The 26,309-nt window shown below is 41.5% G+C and overlaps 1 protein-coding gene across 2 annotated transcripts; it reads right to left on the reverse strand.

The window, feature by feature from the left end:
• Positions 1-171: 171 nt before the first annotated feature.
• Positions 172-25,430, reverse strand: pum1 (pumilio RNA-binding family member 1). 2 transcript variants are annotated; one of them, XM_083925075.1, is made up of 23 exons: positions 25,348-25,430; positions 20,966-21,138; positions 19,411-19,533; positions 19,006-19,074; positions 17,691-17,796; positions 15,856-16,049; positions 14,696-14,868; positions 14,315-14,579; positions 14,131-14,224; positions 12,421-12,519; positions 12,146-12,288; positions 11,565-11,703; positions 11,232-11,366; positions 9,358-9,657; positions 8,982-9,224; positions 6,398-6,668; positions 4,631-4,760; positions 4,289-4,423; positions 3,444-3,581; positions 2,620-2,745; positions 2,288-2,409; positions 1,990-2,182; positions 172-875 (listed from the first exon to the last, which is right to left on the reverse strand). In XM_083925075.1, exons 2-23 carry the CDS (start codon positions 21,125-21,127, stop codon positions 744-746), a joined length of 3,492 nt encoding a protein of 1,163 aa, XP_083781201.1. In that variant the 5' UTR covers positions 21,128-21,138; positions 25,348-25,430; the 3' UTR covers positions 172-743. The 2 variants fall into 2 exon arrangements, with proteins under 2 accessions (XP_083781201.1, XP_083781200.1); XM_083925074.1 differs by having other exon boundaries at positions 11,232-11,384.
• Positions 25,431-26,309: the final 879 nt, after the last annotated feature.

Raw genomic sequence — 26,309 nt, forward strand, 5'->3', positions numbered from 1 at the left:
ACATTATAGATACAGATTCAACATCAAAAACCAGAAAAACTACAAAGTTTTATATATATATTTATATATATATGCAAAGGTCTACACCAAGTATACACGTTATATTTATAGAAGCAAGACCAGAAAACGAATCTCCCATGCTAAATGATCTGTCTGCTGGTTAGCTGATGGTTTGTGTGTGTGTGTGTGTGTGTGTGTGTGTGTGTGTGTGTGTGTGTGTGTGTGTGTGTGTGTGTGTGTGTGTGTGTGTGTATTCATCTATGGTTCTGTGACGTCTGACAAATTAAATACTCGTTCCATCTCATAGTGGTAAATAGTTAGGATGGGAGGAAGGGATACTAGGATTGTGTGTGCAGCAGTAGCAAAAAGTGAAATGATTTTTTGAGTTTATCAGAAAAGAGGAAATGAAAGAAGAAGAAAAAAAAGAGGGAGCGGAGCAGGTCTCACCTCTCTCTCCACTCTCTGCCCTCCCCCGGTTCAGTGAGCCTGGGGCAGGGTGGGGGAGGGGTAACAAAAATCTGGCAAAAACTAAGGCTGCCTGTAGCAACAGGCTCCTCCCGAAGGGTTGTCATGGAAACAAAGGTACGAGGGGTACTGAACGTCCTCGTGAGTAGGATTTGGAGGGGGAAAGTGGGCATCATGCCCTCGGAAGGGTCGGACAGGAGGGCGGGGCTGGTCGACACGACAGCTTAAAGAGGGGGAGGTGGAGGTGGTAGACATGATTCCAGGCTGGGGGGGGGGGGTTACATGATGCCATTGGGAGGGCCGCAGAGGGGACCCAGGTCAACACCGTTCTTCATGTAGTACTTCTCCAGCTTGGCCAGGATGTGTTTCCCATACGTGTACTTCCTCAGGGTGGAGATGTGAGGCCGGATCTGCAGAGACGACAAAATCACACGTTCGAACTGGATATCTACACCGCGCGCATCCTTTGTTTGTGCAGGCGTTTTGCGCTACAACGCCAACACCCATTTATTTGTAAATCAATGATGACTTGTGCTTATGTCAGCTTCTGTGTCGTTGCCTAGGGAACCATCGACTCCTGTGACCTGGTTAAGATTTATTGATGTGCAGGTAAGTGAAGGGTTGGGCTGACGGGTAGACAAGAGACAAGCTTCTTTTTTCCCTCCCCCCCTTCAGGGATTTTTAGTCAAGAAGTAGATATTTAGTGATGAGACAGTTTGTCAAATGTGATGATCGTTTGTTTTCAAATCTGTAAATGTGCTTGCCAGTCTATTTGTGTCATTGTCACCAATATATGCTCTGTTTTGTCTGTCAAAATAAATATATTTTTTTAGGAAACTGCTGCAGCTCTGTAGCTCCAAATATGTGTTTTACAGAACAGCATTATATTAATCTTGTTTGTACTCTCGACAGCTAGATGTTCATAATCAGGGTTGAGCATAACATTATATTTTTTAACACAGGTTTCACTTCTGGTCCACCAAAGTGTCTTTTTTAGTCAAACAGGGTTCATGAGTAAAATTTAAGCACTTTTAAAGCATTTTCCAGGTACCTAAACTAAAAAAGTCTAGACTCTTGAAGCCTTTACCATCACATCTAAATGTTACTGCAGTTCTCAGAATTCCTTTATAGATACAGCAGTCATTGTTTATTATACCATTTGTTCATATTAACTTTGATTGTATGTTTGTCTGGTGTGTGATGCCAGGAGACTACTAATAAATATGACAGCAGGATTGTTTCATTGCAAATATTAACACAATTTTGTTTGGTTTGGGTTTGAGAAAAATGGAGCATTTTTTCCAAACTTTCAAGACTTTGTACAAACTCTAACGTACAGTCTTTTTATTTCTTTGAAGGGAAAATATTCCATTCTAAAACATTAACATTGCAAGGCTGAAAGCTCCTCTCATAACTAAACTACATTTTAGCAAGGCTAACCAAAGCTATTCATGTCAATACAGTATCATAAGCATTATTGCAGCACTTTGGTGGGACCCATACGACGACCTTCTTTCCACCTACCTTATGCATTACGATCTTGCGCTGGGTGGGCTCGGCTACGTCGATCATCTTCTGCACCACGTAGTTGGCGTACTGGTCCTTCATCATGGTGTATAAGGCACTGTGGGGGCCCTCAGTCAGGCTGCACACCTCGTCTATCAGCACTGCCCGTTCTGCCCGTGACGCATGGGTCACACACTTCTCCACCACATTACTAAAGGAAGGAAGGGAAGGAAGAAAAGAAACAAAAGCAACCTGGTTTAAAGAAGGAAGGAAGACAAGATTGAAACCTTGTCTTTATGTTGGTACTGGAATTTACCTGGCAAACTTGTGCTGGCTGAGTCCCAGGACATTGCCCCTGATCTCAGCCACTATTTTGCTCTTGTCCTCAGCTCGGCCGTGCTCCAAAACGTGCTGGATTACATAGTTGCCGTACTGGTCCTAAATAAAACACAACCACACAGACACATTAACTAAAACGTGAGGATGCCAGCTGGTGCTTCTGACGTCACATCAAACATGCAGCCAATTTACAAAATCTGGACCGAGAGACGCTTCATTTGAGCCAACTTTCAGTGTCACTATTCTGAGAAAAAAAAGAGCTGGTGGAAGAAGAAAGAAAGAAGGGAGAGCTCGCTTGTGTTTTTTTACCTGCACCAGCTGCTCTGTGTGTTGATGGAGCTCCTCCAGTATAGGCAGCGTCTGTTCAGGAAGGCAGTGTTCAAGAATGCGCTGGATGACTCGGCAGCCATACGGGTGAGTTGAAAGGGCGAACACCTGAGAGACGATCAGAATTACACGTGTTTACTTATTCAACATGTACAACAAGTGGTCCTGGAGCTCGGCGAGTTGAACAAGGCACTAATTTACTTTTGTTCAAAGTATTTTCACCCCAAGGCACAGAATGTCTCTTGGATTACAGCACCAAATGATTGTAGGCATACTTTCACACACCCTGCCCACCCTGCAGGGAAGGTGAATGCAAATTCCTGACATGCTTTCAGCTACACAAACAAATCTGCGCCATCGTGTAGAAAACATGCAGTTACACAACATGCAAATGTGTGTGAGGCAAAACACTCACATCAGGGAGGTTTACTGTCAGAGCATCCTGACTCCTCAAAACTGAAAGCTTTCATTAGCATTTCACAAAAAGGCACATGGACGGACACAAAGTCTTCCTTTTTAACACATTATGCTAATGTAACATTTAGCTGGCGGATAGAAGATGGCTGTTGCTGCTGGGCTGAGGTTTCTGTTGCCATAGCAACGTACCATGTCCCTAGAAAGGACGAAGTAGGACTGATTGTCTATGTACTTTGGCGGTGACAATATGCCTGCTGCCTCAGGGCAGACACAGTGTATGTGTGCACACAAGTAAATGGATGGTGTGTGGATGTCAGCCAAGCAATGGCAGGCTTCAGTGATTGAAAGTGGAAATATTTTCTGAAAGTGCGCTCACAGAGGGGACCCACCTGTCCCTTAAAGGCGTCTATGATGAAGTGAAGAGCGTGAGGCTGGACACACTCAATACACTTCTGCACCACATGGTTACCGTTCTGGTCCTTCACACACTTCAACACGTGGCCGTCAAGCTCCCGCACCATCTCACTCTGTTGGGAGGGAAGGAAGAAGAAGAGCAGAGCAAGAATGTGGAGAGGGACATGTAATTGTTTGTGAGAAATCAAATATTGCCTGAAAGCATTTTCAAAACCCTCCATTTTTCACAGTGGCTCACAGTCCAACAAATAACACTGGGGTTTGAACAGTTGCCCTGGAGAAATCTACTGAGGTCCATTAAGGAGAGATAGATACCTTTCTCGCTCTCATTCTCACTCAACACACAACCTTACCTCGCTCCGAAACCACTGAATTGAGCTTGATTATTTCCTGTTGATATTCAGCCAGATTTGTCTTATCACCTGCAGTTCAACATTTGCATATAAACTGCGGTATCATTAGCCTCATTCATTGTTGATGAGAGTGCCTGCAAGGGACCTGCTGCGACACAAGGCAGCTCCAACATAAAACCCATAATGTAGATGAAAAATATAATTTCAGTGTGGAGCGCACCTCTTTATATAGAATTATACCGCATCAATAAACAGAAATTAGTGGTCCGTGAGCAATGAATCCTCATTCACAACTGAATTATGAGCTCATGGACAGTAGCTATGCTATTTTTTTCTTACAGTAACAAGCCAAAATCACAGCAGGGTTATGGCAGGAAGGATTTAATTAAGGTTGTAACAGTACAAAGGTACAATCTGTTTACATTGTTTATTCTTTCATCCGGTGAAAAGGGAATCAGTGTACTTACAATGACCTGCTGATCCGAGGGGATGAACTCCAGAGCTTTCTGAATGACCCTGCAGCCGTACATCTGCAGGGCCAGAGACAGCACATGCCCTCGGATCCTCTCTGCCAGCGCCAGCTTCTGGTCCAGGCTGCCGAACTGAAACAAACACACAATAAGCCTGTAAATCCTGTAAGCCATTTGATAATACATGACACATACATTACACAGCCACAGAGGCCACAAAGCACATAAAAACCAGGTGCGGTTCTAGAGAATCATTGACTGAGATGTTAATTCAATCTTTGTGACTCAAATCAAAGTTTTGCACACTTTGATGATATTGAGGCGACTTTTCAAACACACCTCAAAGAACTTCTGGATGACATAATTTCCAAAGACGTCCACCATGAGCTGGTAGGCCGCCTGCAGTATCTCACTGAAGACAAGTTGGCGCTCTGCTGAACTGGCTCGCTCCAATTTCAACTGGATAAACCTGAGAGAGACAGGATACGCATTAAATTGTTTTTGTATTCTTCAATCTCGCTAGCTATTGCAATGTATCAAACCCTCATGAGAAAGAATTCAGCCTGCTCTCTGAAAACCCAGTTAATATATAGAGCAGAATTTACAAATTCTGGATGAACTTGAAGATAGACACAAATAAACACATCAGACAGTGACAGAGCAATAAAATGAAACATGTACAAAGACGGAGAGAGAGCTGCTCCTATATCTTTAACCTGAGGGAACAGTCAGACAAAAGGAGATGAAATTCAGAGTGGAGAAAAGACAGAAGGAGAAGGAACCGAGCAGCCTGTGAAGTGATGGATGTCAGGAGAAAGAAAGCAGAGATAAAAAGGACAGAGATGTTGAAGAGACTGAGGAAAGAAAATGTGCAAACTGGACTGAACTGTCGTATTAATAGATTATATCAGAAAAGGTGCATCTGCGGTTTACAACTTATGTTGATTTAATATTGTTGTTTACATTGTATTCTTTGTTAATGGAAGTAAATTGGAAATTATAAATAAAGAAACTGATGTTAAAAAAAAAAAATTGTATCTGCACTTTGAGGCAGGACAAGTTTGACCCAGACAGAGCCGGAAACCAGGACCCCAGAGTGGCCTTCAGGTGCCCTTGCCCACAGATTAACCCATCCCTGGATTGTGTCGCATAAAGAGGGATGTTGACATATCAATGCCACGGTTTGTTCCATTATCAGTATGAAGAATTGAAAATATGTGGCTTTAAGAGGCAACATACCACAGACCAAAGTGTCTGTGAAAGTCGGCTGTGTCCTTGTCACATTCACTACTTTAAATCCTTATTTCTATACTGAGGCACAGAGTTACAGGACTCTATACTAGTTTATATTAAGCGTAAACAGTATAGTCAAAGTCACAAGCAAAACCAGCCTGTTAACACTCAGTGTTAGAAACGAACTTTAATCCAACATTCAACTGTGAACTTGGTCGGGGTCCTATACAGACTGTCCCAGACGAAAGGGACAATTTTGAGGGAAATGTGGTGAAATCTTTGTGGCAGATCAAAAAAGGTGGTCCTAGTGTCATTTCTTGCTTGAGAAAGTAGAATTTTTGACTGAAGAGTACAAGTTTTAGCAGAATCCCTTTAAATCCATCTATCTCTCTCAATCTATCCAGCTAGCTACAGAACAGTATAAATAATACAGTCTGACACAGATGACAAAGATTTTTTTAGATCTTCTTAGCACTTTGTGAAATCCACTGAACCTGCAGGATCACTGTTATCTTACAGTGAATAGGGGCCTTTAGTAACACTGAAGAGAAACCGAAAAGAGTCCAGTTGCATCGTATTGTTATCGTGGAGAATCAATATCGTGTTGAACGACAATCTCCTCATATCGCCCAAGCCCACCGTCGCACCATCTTTTTTGGGACGATAATATCATATATACTTTTTCTTAAAGTAATATCATCAGTAGGGAAATTTAAACATTGCCCAACGCTAGCCTTTAGCCATCACATTCTGATGGTTGGTTGACTTACAATACTTATTCCATCAGAGATGAAAGGAAAATTGGGATTTTGAAAAAAACCAACTGATGTTTTATCTGTGTATTTTAGGTTGAAGTGATATTTGCGTGTGTACCTGCTGCCGTGCTGGTCTTGGCTGAACTCCATGATGTGACCAGCGATGTCTCTGAGCTGCAGGTTGGGGTAGCGGTTGTTCCTGAAGTCCTCCAGCAGGCGGCTCCGGCCCGACGGCATTACGTCTGACATGCCGTAGCGTAGCCGTGACGATGGGAACAACTGACTGCTGGGTGAAAAGAGGGAGGAGCCTGAGCTGGCGGCGCTGCGGTACTTGGCCTCTGCTCCTGGAGCTGCAGAGATGAAACGCCCACTGCCGTTGGTCAGGCCCCCTGTTGGGTAAGAGAGAATAGGGAGGGGATTCCTTAGGACTGGCACTGTTCAACATCTGAGTCTGATAGTCCCATAGAGCTCAGACTCAAGAAAAGCTCCTGGATTAGAGGAAATATTACAGAAAAACAAGTCCTGAAGCAAAAAAACAGGACCATGTAAAACATTTATTAATAAACTGAACGTCGATCATTTTCTTCCCCCACAAATATCCAGAGGTGGGGACATGTACACTGGACAGTTATTTTATATTAGCTTCTTTTTCCCCTGTAAAGTCCGTCACGGTGCCTGGCCAGTTTTAAAAAGCAGGGATGAAATTAATCTCTCTCTCTCTTGCACTGAATTTCAAATGCTGCTGCAATAATTACTTGCATGGGTTAACATGATTCTTTTTTTAATTGATGACACTGCAGTTCTTACATTTTGAGATCATGAAAATTACATTTCAGCTATGCAGCACAGAGAAGTAGCACTGGATGGCAGCACTGCCTAAAACATTAAGCACTAAAAATCATTATCTTTTCATGTATTATTCTGCATTCAATTGTGTCATAAGTGTTAATGACATTGAGTCTAACATGCATTTAAAGTCAAATGCACACATATAAAATGGAAAGTATTCCCAATTAATGTCTACACCACCTGGCAGCTCAACACACTGATATAAATATTCCAGTTAGTGTCTTTAGTGCAATTCAGGATATCAGAGCTCAGTTTCCTCCATTCAAAAACTGCTATTTACTGTAAGTCATATCAGCGTAGTATGACACTGAAGAGACTTGCCAGGTAATCTATCACAGTAATTATGAAACCTCAACTTGGCTCTGTCGGTTTGTTTGATTGTTGTTTCATCACACTCCAGTGTTTGAATTACACTTCACTCTGCCAACTGTCAATCACAGAAAACACACAGGAAGCGACAAAAGTCAATCAGTAATTAATCCCTCAAACTATGCCGCCGAAAAAATGTGCTGTCCCATTTATGTCTTTAGGAAAAATAATGTTTACAGTTAAAGCAGTTTATTTTGATCTCGGTAGGATACATTTATTAACACTCATTTAAAAACATCTCATATTACAAGATAAATGTAGGTATGTGAACAATACCAGGGCTTTCATTCGCGTTGGGGACTAAAAATAGGTATGTGCTAACTGTAAAATGAAATTAGGAGCATGTGTGCGAATAACTTCACATTAGGGTGTTTTTTGCAGAAGCAGCAGCCATCAGCTCCCGTGAACTTTGCTACATTTTTGTTTTAATGTGCTGTTTTTTTGTCTTTGTTTCTGGAGCGACCGGACTGGTAACACTCTGTTGTGGCGGCTGCCATGGACACATGGGTTGCCAGTACTGACTTTGGAGCAGTGATAGACAGTTCAGTTAAACTCAGCGCCTTTAACTTATCCCTTGTGATTTGTGTGTATGAGTGAATAAGGTCAGAACCAGCACGCACTTCTCCAACTGTTTATTTCCTGTTAACACGCATACCTCTGTGTATTTTCCAGTTTGTGCCCGTAGATTATTGCAGCATCTTAAATAGCGAGTGGACGGCAGTTTAGGTTATGATAATAACTGGTTTTCTAAACGAATACCAAGTGAAAAATTTCTTAGAAATGGAGAGCTGTTGCACCAGATTTGTTTGTAAGAATATAAATTAATTGGAAGGAATTAAATCAACACTGAACCTTATACAGTTAAAATCAGTTCAAAGCATTTGAAGTAGAAATAATAAAAAAAAACTAGTGTACTTTTTGTATGCAAATAAATTAAATCAGTTTGCTTGTAAATGTCTTTGTGTATCTTTTTTTTAAGACAAAACACATTATTTGATTAATTTTAAGTGCACCCCAAAGTAGTGCTTTATGCGCTTCTAAATTTTTCAATTTCGGAGCATGTTCCCCTCGGGCAAAAAAAGCTAGTGTCAAGCCCTGAATACATTCTTTGGCTATGAGATTATACCAGGGCATCGCCAAAAATGTCCTGTTTAGGTTTTAAACTGAAATAATATACATGTGGTGATTAAGAACCCTCTAATTTAAAAATCCAGATAGGTCCATGTGTTCAGCTTTAATAAGCTGATGCTGCAGTGAGACTCTGCAGCTGTGGCACACACATGCACAACAAGAGCTTTTGAAGATAGCAGGACCAATCAACTGACAGGTGCCTTAAATTATGCCAATTGATAGTCACAGGTATATTTGGCAAAAGAGCACCAGCATCATTTTCCTTATAGTCAAAAAGTAGCTGTTAAAGTGGCATTACTGTGAAACAATCACTTACACTGGTGATCTCAATCACTTGAACCAAAGATACTTACCAAGATTGAGGTTGGACGAGGAGCTGTGATTGGACAGGGATGGTGGGGGTGTGAGGGAATGGGAGGGTCCCTGGTTGGGTAGGGGCATGCCCACAGGGCCAGGGGAAGGACTGAAGCCCAAAGTGCCGTTATAGAAGCCTCCATGACCAATCGGGGTGAGGCTGGAAGGCGTGCGTTTGTACAGCTCATTGTTGCCTGTCAGGGAGTCCCGCCTGGAACCGCTGCCACCACTTGAGTTAGCCACTAGAGGGAGACAAAGACATCAGATCCTAGTATCTACGGATCTTTTGTTTGTTGACCATTGACAGCTACTGTACATTATAGTGTAAGCCACTTATATTTATTCTCCAACTATAAAGAGAAGGTGTATTCCTACCTGCAGTGCCGAAGCCTCCCAGCGTGGCCCCCAGTGTGGCACCGAGGGAGGAGGACGCTTGCTGGCTGAAGCCCAAGGAGGCAGAACCTGGTCCGGGCTGGCCAGATCCTTGTGAGAAAAGAGAGGAACTCTGGGAGGAGGAGCTGAGGGAAGAGGATCCGTAGAAGGAGCTTCCTCCCAAAGCGCCACCAGGGCCACCCTGCTGCTGAGGCTGCTGGGATGTCATGGCACGAAACGGACCATTGGCCCCACCGCCTAGACCCCCGTTGGCGCCACCTGCGGAGGCTGCTGCTGCAGCAACTGGAGGGAGAAACAACAGAATTGGTGATTTCACAGGTCTCCCTTCTGGCCCACCAAAGTGCCCTTTTTCATGTACGGGGTTTATACAGATTTATAATAGTAACATTCAAGCACTTTTCAAGGTACGTAAACCAACAGCTCAAAGCCATTTTACCTGCTGTTCATATTAAGGTCAATTGTCTGTTTTGTCTGGTGTGAGACGTGATCATTTCATTTCAAATATTAAGACTTTTGGTTTACATGAGTGACTGTGTGGATGAAATACTAGATTATGTTTGAGTTTGACCAATTAATCAACGTCGAGTGGGTTTTTAATAAACGTAATTGTCGTTATTTGCGGAGCTGGACTCGGATAGTGGCCGATGGCTGCGGAGGTTCCACCAGTCACGCTGGGACGTACAGCACTGTTTTGCATAAACACTACATAGTCAATGTACGGGAGATAATTTATACTTAAATGAAAGTTAACCGTATATGAGAAAGCTTTATTTGTAAATTATGAGCATGATAAGGTTGTTATAGAATTGAATTATTAATGCATCAGACTGAAGAATTGACAGTCTTACTTTGAGACCGGGAGAGTGCGGGGTGGGGGAGGTGGAAGCATTGGCACGGTGCAATCCAGCTATAAATGCACAACTTTAAAAAAGTTTTAAATGTAGAATACATATGAGGTACTTTTTTTCAGAAAGCAATTGTCCATTCCGGCAAAAAACTTCATCCCTCAAGTATATAACGGAACATTATCAGCTCTTTGCAAGACAGGAGGAAAGTAAATCCTTCAACTACTTTAATTTACTTACCAATTTTACATTCTCTCTTCCAAATAATCCAGGCATGAAACCATTCATTCATGAAATGAGATCGCACACTTTAGGACCCTCCTTACCCCTGGGATATGCACGAACATTAATGGTTTGTAAGAGTGGCATTTAACAATGTAAGGGGGTGTGAAACACCTGGCCAGTCGTAAGCCACAGAAGAAAAGCATAAATAGAGTGAATTCCAACGATGTAATCCACCGAACCACCATTGTTAAAAGGGGGATCTAAATTATCTGCCTTTAAAAATCAGTCAACCTCTAATGAAAATCAAGCTTTTTTTAAAAGCATATTTCTAACCTTGAAAACATATCAGTTAATAATAAACATTTTCCAAAAGTATTTGTACGACCACTGCATACAAACAGTACATACTCATACTGAATGTATCTTATTTGACCAAATGCCACAAAGAGTCTTAGATGCACTTCAGTGAGAAATTGTTTTTAAACCACTAACAATTATTCACATCATCTCTCATGTCTATGTAAACCCACATTTTCTATACCAGTTTCTAAATTCATCATAAACAACACTGGCTCATGGGAAATCCTTGTAAAAACCTATGGCTAGACTTTGAAGTACAGTCTCATAATCTCTTATTTGCATGTCCTGAATGAATGCGACATTCAGAACATGTTTTTAAAAACCACAGTGTTCAGTCTGTTGTTTTGTCTGCATGATATCCTTCTTTGTCCTGTTGGTATGAGTGAACAATAGTGCTCTGAGGCTTTCCTTGTGTTGTAGTCTTACCTGCTTGTGCTGCAGATGGAGATATGATGACGGAGGCGGGGGCCATGAGGCGGACAGGGCCACTCCTAGCTCCAGTGTTGACCACCAGGGCGCCTGTTTGATCATAGTAGGCTGCGGGGGCCAGGACTGGGTAGCCTGAGAGAGAGACAGCAACTAAGGAATATTCAGAATGTATCTTAAGTTTAGCTGCTATCCTACATGTAGCAGTGGTTGGCGATTTTTGTTATCACTGGCTGAACAGTTTGATAACTTAGATGTCTAGAAATTGTGCTGTAATAGCAAATGTAATTGGCTTTGTTGGAATTTTGCCAAAGCGATAAAACCTTTTCTCACCAGGGACTCCTGCTGCTAAACCTTGTCCAAAGGCAAGGGCTGAGTTTACTGCTGCTGCTGCGACCAGCTGGTCATTCTGCTGACCCTGTTGACCTTGGCTGGGGGTCAAAGGTCGCTGGTTGCCCCCTGCACGCATCACCTTTACAAAAGGAAGAAACAAGAGGTATTTGAATTCTGGTTATCAATATGCAAATGAACACAAAAACAGTGTTCACCAAAGCAGAGAACCTATGGTGCGCTGTAGACATTACTTTCCATCATTCTAGTTAATGTCTAAAACAATGAGCCCACACACAGAGAGACAAATGATGGCATGTAGTAACTAGCCAGGATAAGAGCACATTCCTTCTATTAGCAAGGCACATATGAGCAAAAGCAGTAAATAAACATCAGTTGGATTAGCCATATCCTGCTGATTGGTTTTAATCTACAGGCTGCAAAGAGTTTTTTGTGAATAGATCCAAGTCAAGTAGCAGTACGACTAAAGCACATTTCAACTGGCACACAAGGAGAGCTCTGCCAGGAACCTCTCGAGCCATGGGCAATCCGCATGCCAGTTTTTTGGCGAGCAGCCGACTGACCTGCTGTTGGTTCTGCTGGCCCTGGTTTGCCGCCTGCTGATTGGCCGAGTTGTTGGCTGCAGCCGCCTGCTGCTGAAAAAGGTTGGCAGGATAGACCCCCCAGGGGGTCACACCGTAGTACTGGGGAGGCATCACTGCCGGTCCTAGAGGCAAACACAGTCACAGGATACAGTTGAGATAGGATGACTGTGTCTGTGTTTATGCACGTCTTTACTGTGGGAAAATAATTAGCATGACTGTTTCTTCATCAAGGTCCATTTCAAAACCCGTCTCACCAAGTGTAGCTGCTGCTGCTAGGCCAGCAGCGTAGGGGTCTGTCCCTGGTGGAGCAGCACTGATGATGTAAGGGTTGGGTACAAATGCTGGGGCCAGACCTGAGAACACATGGAGGGTATAGTTGAACCAGGGCCAGAAGGTTTTACATAACACATGGGTGAAAAATAAATAAATAAATAAAACGAAAACCCTGGAATGAAGGTTCAACACATGACAACCACTTCAGGACATACTTCATCAAAACTGTAATTAAGATTCTATTTACTAATCAAACAAAGAAAGCTCTCCACACTAGGGCTGGCGGGTAAAGCCAAAATCTTCTAACCTGATATGGGAAATTTCATATTTCAATATATTGCATGTTCTCTGGAAATTCAATAAATAAATAGTCTATATGACAAAACCACACTGTAAGGCCTACTTGTGCGCAGTCCTGTGTGAATTAAATATGAAACAAATGAGAAATAAGTTTTCTCATTTTATTAAGAACTTTTGTGCAAAATAGAAACTCAAAATATAGTTCAAAATAAAGTATGTGCTGGTTATCAATCCAGGTGACGAAATTGTGTATCATAACATCTCAGTGTGATGTAATCATACATTTTAGTGCATGACCAAAATGTTTCTGAAAGACTCCTTAGTGCTTGTTAAGCATTACTTGTCTTTCAGTTAACACAAAACACATTAACCAAGCATTAATTAGTTACCATGGAAGTGCAACAACATATTGTTTTTTTCACTTCTGTGTTCTTTTGCTTCAAAATGAAAAACTAGAAATTGCAGCACCCACAGAGTCACTGCTGTCGAGTCACTGGTTATTTGTACTGACCAACAAACAAGAAGGACAGGGTTGGAGTTTTACTTTTGGTCTGACATTTCAGGTGAAGTTACCTTTGTATTGAAACTTCAACATAAATGGCTTAGAAAACATGGCGTCCCGTGTAAAATCATGTGGCTGCACTTTGCATTCTGTTGTAAAGTGGTGTGTGTAGTATGTATGATGGTATGTAGTGACCGAACACATTCCCATCACTTCTAGACTAGTGAGTAGAATGACTAGTCTCTCTGGCAAAGTTTATCTGGTTGTACGCGAAGGAATATCCAAAATAAAATAAGAAAACATTTATTTATAATATAAAACCATCAAAAAACTACAACATTTCAAAATACTTAAACTTTTAAGAGCCGTGAAATGTAATTTAAAATAAGTTTAGCAATATTTTTGTTTAAATATCAACCTGTCACGTTCATGAATTACGAGCTAAACTGTGATGGCAAGATATTAACTCAGCAGAGGTAACATGACTGGTGTGAAAACACTAATAATTGTGGCTCCAAACAGGAACAATTAGGAAGAGAAGTGCGGATCAGGAGGAGAATATTTTGAGCAGTCCTTCTGAAACTAAAGTCATGGCGGAAGACAGTCAACAATAAATAATCTTCTGATGAGGGATAAACGTGCCTGCTTGTAGCTGAATAGTGTCGGCCTACGCTGCTGTATTTTAACATTGGTCTTAGTGGTGGTACTTGATATTTTCTGAGGTGGTGCGTCATGTACAAGTTTGAGAACCACTGAGATAGATCAATAAAACTGATGGCAAAGGCTACAAATATAAGTCCAAAGCTGTTTAAAAAAACCTTAAAGTTTGCTTTCATTTGTGTCATTTAAGAGCACACTGACAGACAGATGATCACAAACACACTCTTACCAATGTGAGGCTGCTGTGCTGCTGCCAAGGCGTACTGCTGTTGCTGGGCTGCTGTTAACTGCTGCACTGCCAGGGCGTTATTTCTCTGAAACAGCTGCAAATAGCACAGACGAGTGAATCACATTTTATTCTAACACCAAACATGACAAATGTTTTTATACTAATCTCTAGCTGTTGCTCTTACCTGCTGCTGGTTGGCGTAATCAAATAAGCCAACAGTGGGCGCAGAGTCCATGGGCATCTGGGAGTTGTAATCAAACTGAAGCGGCTCCATCACTGACTCCATTTGGTCCATGGTGACACCACCTTGTTCCACGCCAGAGAAGTCCTCCGGAGGTTTGGGGCCTCCACCGCCTCCCAGGGGTGTCAGGCCATCGGCCCCTACACCGCCGGGACCTCCCAGCAGGTCACCCTCGGGACCAGGGGGCGGCATGTTGCCTGGGGGACGACTGCAGGGGTGAGAAAGGAGGAGGAGTTCAGTTTACATCTAAAAGGCTGTCTGTAGAGAAGGAGGCATCTCACAGGTGTGTGAATGTGTGTGTGCCTCTGTCACGCTGAGTCTTACCCAAACTCTTTGACATCAACGTCAAGGCCATTTTGCACGGGCAGCCCGTTGGGATTGATGACATCGTTAATGACGTCAGCTTCAACTTCTGTCAACTCTTTCAGTTTCTCTCCTTCAAATGTTGCCTTTGGCTTCTCCCTCTTCTCCTCCTCCACCTCTCCATCCCTCTGCCCCTGTTTGATGGAGAGAAATATAATCGACACACTGAAATATAGAGGTGCTGGTAATCTGACAGTGACAGATGGCAAACGCACAAAGACACAGAGCGGCAAGGTTGGTCTGACATGGACAAGGTGAAAGACCTGTCCTCATCTGATAATCACAGGCTGACAGAGGACAAACACTGGGAGAAAAATGACGGATGGGGCATCGATGTTATTGAAGGTGTGATGCTGAAGTACTTTTTATGAAAAGTCAAGATTGTAACGATTAGAAAAATAGTGATGCAGAAGAGAAAGAACATTGGTTATAAGGAAATGTGAATACAGCTAAGTTCACACTGCAGGTCTTAATGCACAATTCATACGAATTCTGTTTGGCTGTTCACATTACGTCTTTAAATGCAGCTACGGATTGCTGTGTGAACAGCTCACGCTCCTGAAGTTGAGTCATTGATGAAATCACGCCACAACTGTGTTTACGGAAGCGAACATGGTAACGGCAACTGGTATTGTAGGACTTTTTGGCTCATTGCTAAAAAAAAAAAAAAAAAACATACAGAAAAATCAAAAATACTACTGAGATCTAAACTTCACTATCCCTCCACTGGTCGCCTGCTTCACTGCTGTCCTCCATGTTTGTTTTGATTCTGTTCTCATGCATGCGGCACACTTTTTCTTCCAATCAACTTTATTTGTCATTCATTTACCAAACAGTGCAGCGCAGGTAAGAATGACGTCAAAATCGCATTTAATGCAACCTGGCTGTTCAGATTGGGATCGCATTAAAAAAAATCAGATACGCATCTGATTCAGTAGCACATTTAAAAGTGGCCTAATTCTGATTCGAAGGTGTCAGATTCAATGCAACTTGTGCTGTTCACACTGTCAAAAGCAAATCAGATATGTGCCACATATAAGCGGAAAAATCGGATTCAGGTCACTTGTGTGACTGCAGTGTGAACGTAGCCTCAGTACTAGAGGACAGACTGCAGTACTTACATAAGGTCCTTTTCGGAGGCAGGAATCCAGCTTGTCAGCTGGCGAGGAGGAGAGGACGTACTCCACCATGCTAACTCCCAGCCCCCCACTCTCAGAGCGCGGCGACATCACCGAGCCCACCCCGACTTCACCACCACCATGGAAACCTTGCCCTGGCCGACGGGACACCATGATTGGCTGAGACACTGAGTGATCTAACATGAGGAAGAGGGGCTGTTTAAGAACATTCATGTTCAGGAGAAGGCAACATTTGCTCCTCAAACTGTTCAGGCGTTAAACTTCCAACACATAAGGACAATCAACATGATACTATTGAAGTTTTGTTTTTACTTTCCATAACAAATATATTTAAAAGTTACCATACAGAGCAATAACTGCATAGTGTTGACACGTTTTCATTGCAAATTTTACATATACACTTACATATACATGCACCGCTAAGACATATCTAGCTATAACTTGGAGTGATATGAAGACATTTCCATTCAACTCCTATTGGACCAATTTGACTTATTTTACTGGACGTTTTTATTGGACTTCAGTTTAATAATAATCCCACTGATGGGTTATAGACCCCCTGGGTTTGAGTTTTCTGTTGATATATTGTAATCATCTCTTTCTTACAGGTGCATTGGGGATATCTAAATTGCCTTCACAGAGGTTTCTTACATTTCTTTTCCCCAATTATGAGCGAGGTATATTTAAAAAGGATTTCCTTGTTTTCTTGGCACACTTGGGAGTGGGTCAGAAACTGTTAATTTCATGTATATATTATTATTATTATTATTATATCAGAGACATATCTGTATCAATCAGTATCAGCCTATTTTTCTGATACCATTTACCGTTTACTTAAATTTTGATGTGAAAACCTTTTTTAAAGGACATGATGCAGAAAACTATGATTGGGGTGATGCAGAAACGGTGTCATAGGCGTTTATTTTATTTTAATTTATTCAAATGGTCAGCAATTAACTGATAACATTAACAATACATTCAGTATTATTAAGCTGTTATTTTTTATTATTTATTATTCAAATGATCAGCAATTGACTGAAATGTAGCTATTTATTTGATTAACGATCTAATACACAGAATGTATACAATAGTATTAAATATTCTTTAATTAAGTTATTTGTTTTAGAAAGCAGCCTTCTGAGTACCTTTGCAGAGTCATATCTGTGTAAAATCGGCATAGAAAAAGTATTTTTTCATGCCAATAAAAAAAACAAAAAAGAAAATACTAGATCAGCCACCATATCGATAATCCCTAAAATATGTATCCGTCTCAAAACTTCTATATCAGTCTGGCTCTAATTTCAACAAATGATATGTGATATCAAGATATAATCAGCGATGTGGCCAGATGCAGATTACATGCAAACAGTTTCATGAAAACATGGCTGTCTTGTACTGTCCTGCATGGGTCATAAAATGTGTCAACCAATGCACAATTTGAAGTTAAAACTACCAGACGCGTCTCAGTCTACAAATGAGCTCTTGTGCATCACTTTCTCGACAGCTATGAACTCAAAATTCTGAGATGAAGGGCTACATTTCTTTCTTTATCATCGTGCATACATTATGTGGACATGATACACCAGAAAAATTCCATCATTATCATCACCTGGGAGAACATAATTTCACTTTGACATCAACTTTTGATTCTAACAGGAATCTAAATATATGTTTTCCAACACCACACAGTTCTGGCAGTTTCTTGATGTGCTTGTGAAACAAAACAACCATGTTTCACAAACAATCCTGCATCATTAGCAGTCTAAAGTCTGCCAGTGTATCAAAAACATAAGCCAGACTGGTATATATATATATACCTGAGGCACCCCATGCACTGTCCCGCCACTGGTCCAGAAAGATCCCTTTTGGTCCATCCTTCCCAGAGTCATCCGTCTCCCAGAACTTCTTACCGGTTAGCAGCTGCTACAAAGACACAGGAAAACGGAGGAGAAATAGGTGGAAAGGGGGAGAAAAGACCAGGTATAAATGGTTGCAAAGATGTTACAAAAACTGGGCAGAATGGACTAAATAAAAATAAAATACTCTAAACACAAGTGATCAGTTTGTATAATATGTGAACAGGAAGGTCCTCAAATTGAACAGGATAACCTTCATAAAGACTTTTGCTGTTAAGCTGCCAGTGCTGCAATGCAATTCCCAGTAATACGCACATCTGCTGGAGGTACTTTGACCCCTGGTACCCAAACAAACAAGTACAGGCCATTCTAACGGGATGACTGAAGCAGAAACAAAATAACACACTACCAAAATTAGAGCCAGGAGTCTAAGAGCAACCACTAAACAATTAGGCCTCATTTTATTAATTATTTTGGATAGTTTCACTATTGTTAGGACTTGTTCTGAGAAACCTTATCAGCAGCTCAACTGAGTTTCCCTTCATATCTCTCTTCACTTTCTATTACAGTCAGCAGCTTTCTCTTGTTTCTGCAAACGTGATCAGTATCTTCAGGCAACAGGAAACTCTTGGTTGCATGAGGAGACAAAATCTGAAAACCTGTGTGAGCTAAAATGCCATTTCTAGGTTATTTTTGTAATGTGTTAATATATCTCATTACGGATATATTACAGTCCACAGCAGCCAAACAATATTCACACAATGAGATACAAACCTACATCAGCACCATGTTCAACGAGCCAAAACTAATTAAAGGCACCGGTCCAACATTAACAGAATTACTGAGTGTAGACTGTGTTTAATAAATGCCAACAGCCCGTCCAACCAGCTTAAATTAAAAAAAACATCTTGGCTTAGTCTCTTCTCATCTTTCAGAGCTTTTCATTCGGAAACAACAATGGCAACACAAGTCCACAGTACTTTTGGTTCCAAAGCCTTCCACTGAACCATTTCTTTTTCTCCTGGATTTCCTGTTATTCAAGTTTGACTGTGCGAACAACCAAACATGCATTTGTTCAGCCAGGTGCCCGAACCACAAAACACAGGGTGGCCGTTTACATGTCATGTGTTGACACACAGCTTTCGACCACTTAAAGTCCATTGAGTTTAATCCAAGGTTGAAATATCAAAACTGTGCCGACACGCAGTGACTAACCACAGCCCACATACTCCATTATCAGATGAGGTATTAAAGCTTCATGAGTTCCAGTTCTCACCTCTCCCATGGCGCGTCCCTCCAGAGCCAGAGCCTGAAAGTCATGGTTCAGCTCGTCCATGGAGCGCACCTGCAGGCAGACAGCCCAGTGATGTCTCTCATACTCAACCAATGTATAAACATAAACCCGACTTTAATTGTCCGTGTTAATTAGTAATTGTCTTCATGAGATGATTTGCAGAACATTACAGCAGGAAAAAAGTTTTTAAAGACGTCACAGATTATTCAAATTGGCATCAATTAAAACAGGTGCTTTGTGTTTAACATAAACAGAAACATGTTATGGTTACATAAGAATACGATTTACTATGTAGTGAACTTTGCATTAGCAATCTATAGTACAAATGACATAATACAATACAATAAAAAAAAACAATGTTACCACTCACCAAAAACACACACATACCTGGCTGTCATGGATATTGTCTCCAGTGGGCCAGCGATGTTTGCCGGGCTGTTCACCGTGCTGCCGCTGGAAGAAATAGTCTACCATGGCATCATCCTGGGAACGTCCAGCACCCGCCACACCCTTAGAGACAAGCACACACAGACTTGCACATTACCCTGAAATTACTGGCTACAGTCACAAGCAGACAACTGGATATTATCCTTTTTTTTCCTTTCAAAAAATTCATCATCATAACAGCACCACTAGTTGAGGTATTCAGGCCACATCCTCTCTTCTAAAGGCTCAAATACATCCAAATAAGAGGCAGCATTTCTTCCTACTGGCAAACTTCAGTTGACTTCCTCTCTTACTCATTTTGAGGAAAAACACAATTCTCCACACCGCACTGTGATCAAAGAATCAGTCAACATGCTCTGTAAACAGCTGTGCTCACTCATTCTCTGTACATGCAAAGTGTGCAATAGAGCTAGTCACCAAGGCGTCATTCAATCTGACCAAACTACTGCTACTCATCAGGTGGACTGTGTTTTCTAGGATTAGTCATGAATTCTAACTTGGTTATCAAAAAGTAACATTTTACACTGGCACCTTAAAGTGCACTGAATCTGAGACATGACATTGTTCATCCTTGTTTCAGTCCAGTGTTGCAGCTGTGGACTGCATTTCAGAGAACACTACAGAAAATCTTTATTACATATTTTATATATCAACACAGCGAGCTTGCCTGACTAGCAGCAACTATGAAAGGCTGACTGCTGTCCTCCATAACATCAACACCACCACTTGACAGGAGAATTAAAAGTCATCACTACTGGGTCTAGCTCTAACACAACTAGAACGACAAATAACAGTTATAATTTATTTATCAATTCTCTTTTCGGTGAATCATTGGCAAATTTCTGTCATGTGACCAAAGTCCAAGGATATGACGGCTCAAGCATGTTTATTATACTTCCATACACGTCATGTTGCCAAAATTCAGTTGAACTATATCAACAAAGATCCCATCAGAATTACTACTCTTCGTCCAGTGTTGTTAAGGTTTACTTTGAAGCCATAATGCACAGGCTCTTCCAGCTCTACCTTGTGATTAGCAGTTGCCATACTGATGATGATAGCAACATGAGATAACAACCTGCCAATGTTGTCTGCAGTCATTTTCTATTGTTGTGATCTGCAGAAAATTATTAGTATAGTTACTAATGGTTAGTAAGCAAAGTTAATATACAAATCAACTTTTCCCAGACGCTTACCAACTGTAATAATGCAAACATTATATGGTTGTTTTGCATTGTACCAATACAGTTTCTTTCACTTAGCTAGCATGATGAGGTGCTTGGTCTGTGCAAGCTCGGACGAATGTGGGGATTGATTGTTAGATGACTTGATGAATGCAGAAAAGGAAATCACACGTTGCGGTAATGGCAACAATTACTAAAAGACAACCAGCACAGACTGGAGAGCTATAAATTGGTGGTGAGATGTACCTTATAGATAGATGTTTGATTATGTTTTAACAAAATATGTAAGGTGTCAATGTGGTGGGCTTTACCTGCTGGCTTGGTGGTGTGGCCTGAGGGGTCTGCCCAGTTGGAGGGGCATGTCCTCCGCTGCTCAGCACCACAGGCATGCTGGGAGATGTAGTTCTATGGTGGGGGCTGAATGAATCCTGCCAGAGCACTGCTTTCCTCTTCAACACACACACACTGCTCATTCCACCACAGCCTATAGGAGAAACACACTTGTCACATGCAAAAATTGGCATACGGTTTCTATACGCTGAACGACACAACAGGTGTGATAAGCTCTGCCCAGTTTAACACAGAATGATCGACACAGACCCTGTGCTCACTTGTCAGTTTAAGTACACCTACCTGAAACTAATGCAGTCTAAGGACCTGATCAGACAGAGCTTTTTAGCAGGCTGGGTCAGTTTTTTGTAACCGTTTTCAAATGAGTGAAGCATTTTGCATACTGCATTGCTGAGAAGCTCACGCTTCTCGGCGTTTTTGCATGAGTGCCCTGAACGCCTTGAGTTGAAAATAACATTGACTTCAAACTCAGAGTGGAAAAGCGTGTGACATCATTAAAATAAAAAACAAATTTAAAAACAGGCCGTCCTCAGCAAAGCATTTACAGGTGGCAAAACGTGATGTCTGAGGTGCATCGCACTGCCTGTCTGATCAGGCCTAATGCAACTCTCCTGCAATAAATCTGCCATGGAGATTAAAATATTTATTTTTTATTGAAACTGCTGTTTCAGTAAGTAATAACAGAACAGTGTGATGGCTGTAGTTTAAAAAGAACATCTCCTTCAAGTATATAACTGAGAACAAAGACAAAATACTAGAAACAGCTTTCAATATTACACAGTACAATTAAAAAAACAGCTCCACAAAGTGCAACCTACAAAATGACCATAATGTTGAATTAACAACCCCTCACTGTAATAGTTTCTACTAGAAATTAACATGTAATCTTTGCATGACTTTTGCACATCATTTTTGTGCCTAATAAACTGGCAAGTGAGTCTAGTTTTAAATATGCAAACCTGTTGTACAGAGTTGAATCCAGTCAGAGTGATGCAGCAAGTCAGACCTATCGTAGTAAGTATGTCACACAATAACACATGCCCTGAGAAGGTTTCTGTTCTTTACCAGCTCGTAGCAAACCACAGACGAGCTATGATCCATGTTCTACAACCCTGCTGACAAAAGACTAAATACTTAGTATAACTAATGGGTCATAAAATCCAAACATGGTTCAAGATCAAAGTTCAGAGTCGGTGTTGATATTCTATAAATACCTTCATGAATGAAAAAAGCAAGCACTGTGTCACGTCGTGTAAACGGAGCCAATATCTGTCATTTTACAATAGAAAGGGGCCTCCCACACTTGGCAACTTTGGGCCTAAACAAATATCTTGAACTGGTTTTCATGTCAAACTTCACACAGCCGTCGTAGCTAACATGTATGTAGTCTGTTACAACTGCACTGCAATAGAAACTCTATGAAGAAAGGAATACTTCACTTTCAAAATGATCATTTGTATTACTCATCCCGTGTTACCTTGAAACTTTTTCCTCACCTAATTTTTCCTTCAATAATTCATGATAACACAGGGTGAGGACTTATTATACAAATTATCATTTTAAGGGTGAAGAAGTCTCTTAAGATGCATTTTAATACTTTGTCCATCCAACTTATATCAGTGGTGGTAGACTAAATATTAATACGCCTCAGTGTAATGCAATTCAACAGCACCACAAACATCAACAAAATCTAAATCAACACCTCCCAAAAAAATGAACATTATAAACACACAGAAAAGGCTGGGCTTTTAACAGTGATGGTGTTTTATGTAGGTTTACGTAATAAATAAACAACTCAGTATATACAGCAGCGTGCAGTTTATGTATCCAAAACTGCCGTAGAAGAACAGATAATCTCATTCCAGCAAAACACTACAGAAGTTCACAGTTTAAATAATAGCCACTCTTCGGTTGAACATTGTCTAACTCGTAAAATTAACTGATTTAATGTCTATTTTGAATGTACAACTGCATATAATTCTGCAGCACAGCACTAATGAAATTAATACAATTTGCATGTAAATAGTCTAATTAGTGTAATCCAGGGTACATTATGAAGTTTGTCAGCTGTAGCCACATAAGGGACAGCACTGATATTAAAATCATACAGTACTACGTCTAACATTATTGTGGCAAAGTGGCAACCTACCATTAGAGCTATTTAATTGCAGGTAATCAGAACAAGAGACCGGGGATCAACAGCTACAGATATAAACCAGAGAATCACTTTACAAGCCAGCCCAGGAGGCAGCTGATTTAACTGCCTATCTGCAGCCAGCGTGACAAGTGGTGTAAACTTTACTGTAGTGCTGTATGCTGCCTGAACCAGACATACCTGGTTTAACTTCATAGAAATTAAAGTTTCCCACGCAGGGTTCTCATAAAAAACGGCTTTATGTTAAGCACCTCAAAACTATTTAGAAACTTAGCCCACTGATATTGGTCACACTGTTACCCATCTCTGGTTCAAGGTGTTCTAGCCACAGCAATCTGGTTGTTATGGAAACCGGTGCAAGCATGGCTTTAGGTGGGACATGGCTGCAGATCACCGCTCATTATAGAAGTCCACGCTTATGCAGCTGACAGGGTATACCAACACAGGGGGACATAATAGGTTTATTAAGAGCACTCAGCGCTGACAAATGCAGTCGAGTACCTCATTGCTGCAATAAATCATACTTTCATTAAGATCATATTTTTTTATTGAAACTGATTGAGGTGTTGATTCAACTGTTGTTTTTTTTGAGTGGCAGCTAACAAAATTCAACAGCACCACAAACTACATCCTGAAAAATTAATAATAAAGTTGATTTGAGCATATTTCCTGTTTAATGCTCTACATGGTTGTCTTCTCATTTAATGCTTTTACTGTAAAGCACTTTGAGCTGCATTTTTGTATGATAGGTGCTCCATAACTTAAGTTTATTAATTATTGTTATTATTATAAACAACTCTCTAAATCAATGTGAACTGTTATTACTGACTTTTTGTCAGGAAACCAACTGGCAGTGCTTGTGAAGGTCCGAGGGGCCCTTTCATGTAACCTGTGTAAAGGGTTATGTCATTTAGTGAGCAATGATAAACCATAACCACCAAATCTGTAACGTGCATGGAAGACACTGTTTGATCCGGATGGTCAATAGTGGGCAAAACAACCTCAGTGGTTTTTAGCAGTCACGAGGGATATAATTTGTATTTTACAACCTCTCCTCATCCAACAAGCTCTAATCTTTGTTAAAATGACCAGTTTCACATTAGTGTCCCTACAGGCCATGAGGAAATTACAAGCAGTTCTTTTTTACACTGAGCCATATACAGTAATTAACTTTACCACAGTCTGCCTGACACTGTGAATCTTCAAACAGCATGCAGCTCAGCTGCTGAACTCTGCAACACACCACCACCTCCATAAAGACTCAAAACCACGAGCTGGCCGCTTGAACAGTCCCGATAGAATAAAAAAAAACAGCTTGCCAAGTGCTCATTCACATATTGTGCATGTATGCGTTTGTTTTTGCTGCTCCACTCTTCATTGAGCAACGAGGAAATGTTAGCTCTTTATTCCTCTGCAAAGATCAGGTAGAGAAACACCCGGAAATCCACAACAGTGTGGCCATACCCCCAAAGAGAAACGCACACTTTTACTTAGTTCAGCCACAAGTTTAACTCTTCATACCTAAACAGCAACCATAAACTAACTGGGTTAACAATTACTCAATACCGGGGATCAATCCACCGCATACCGGGTACAGACAGGGGTGTGACAATACAAGGTGTCTCAGCACAGACCCAGCATTTCCCTGCTCACAGACATGATGACACATCCAAACACAGCCAAAGGGAATAATGTAGAGGCTCCGTGAGCGGTGGTCGTCGAGGTTACCGGGGGTCTCATTTTCATGCATCTCGGGATTTGTTATGGGGGGTTCACTGCCCATGTCTACCAACAATAACACGGCCTCCTGAAACAAGCTGAGCCCGGGCGAACCGGTGGCCAAACACGGGCTACACATAATGTTTTAACAGCGGCAGTGGTGCCGTAACAACCCCCTCTTGTTCTTAATTAAACACCCGGGGGGTCTCTACCTGTCTGTCGGGTCTGCAGCCCCACAGGTCCCCGTGACGCGGATGCTAACAAAGGCCCGAGAGCTGCTGTCTGGAGCGGAAGACCGACACAACGGGAGGAAGGAGGCAGGCAGCAGAAAGGGAGGCAGACGCTTCTTGCCTCACGAAATACTCCCGTTTAAGCCCCTCTCGGAGCCATTATAGCAACAATTCCCGCACCGATGCGTGAATAAGCAATGTCCCCTGATACCGCGACCGGGGAGGAGGTGTTACTCACCGGCGGAGAGGGAGGATGGACGCGGATTTCGGCCCCAGTTTCTCTCTGACACCCCAGGATTTCACTCCGACAACATGGCGGCTCGACGGAGGAGCAAGCAAGAGCGCTGCATGCCGGGAAGGGATGAGAGAGAGCGTGCGGTTCATTGCGCCAACCGGGAGGGGAGGGAGGGTCATACCGGACCGGTCCCTTTGTTATGTGTTTGTTGTTTATTTGTATTGTGTGGTAATGCTTTATTGTTTAGAGTTAATTTATATTATTCTAAATGAAGTACAAAATAAACAGACAACCGTTGCAGTTTGTGTAACTGAAAAGGAGGACGTTACAAAAAACTACAAAAAATGGTAAACTGCAATAATAATATATATATATATATATATATATATATATATTGTATTTTAAAATAGTAAAAGTGTTACTTAGAGTTGAAAAAATTAAAGCAATGTATTTATATACTGTTAATTGTGGATATTACGTGACTTGTAGGGGGTGGGCTGTACACAATGTACCGGGGTCTCTACGGTTACTGGGTTGCTTGGCAGCCATGGCAACGTGCTGCGCCACACGGTCAGCGAGTGAGCGGCTGCTGCTGGACGCTCCGCTACACCCCCGGAATGTAAGTGGATGGTGTGATTAAAGAGGAGCGTGTGTCCCAAATAATGAAAATGTCCCTTTTATCTTTTTGGTAAAGGTGTCAGGTGCGCCCCCGAGACTGCAGAGTTGAGGGTGCCCCAGCCCGGTGTGGGGGGGGGGTGACGTAATGCACCTAGATTATGGCAGTAAGGAAATCTATTGTTACCTATCATATGGACTTTTTTGAGATGAGGCTGCTGAACATGCTTTTGCGTTCACTTATACAGAATTAAATATCCTGAAGTGCCTACCTATAAAGTCAGTCATATATTACAATGTATAAAGTTGAAACAGAATGCACCTCAAACACAATTGCAATGTTTAAAATA

Source organism: Echiichthys vipera (assembly GCF_963691815.1).
Source record: "Echiichthys vipera genome assembly, chromosome: 13".
Lineage (NCBI taxonomy): Eukaryota > Metazoa > Chordata > Actinopteri > Perciformes > Trachinidae > Echiichthys > Echiichthys vipera.

Excerpts from the sequence above, each read along its gene's own strand:
- pum1 (XM_083925074.1), bottom strand. The coding sequence starts at position 21,127 with ATGAGCAGTGTGTGTGTGTTGAAGAGGAAAGCAGTGCTCTGGCAGGAT. Across the intron at positions 16,050-17,690 it reads CAGTGCATGGGGTGCCTCAG|ATCACTCAGTGTCTCAGCCA; the intron begins GTATATATATAT and ends TCCTCATGTTAG. Across the intron at positions 9,225-9,357 it reads GGGAGGCTTCGGCACTGCAG|TGGCTAACTCAAGTGGTGGC; the intron begins GTAGGAATACAC and ends GTCTCCCTCTAG.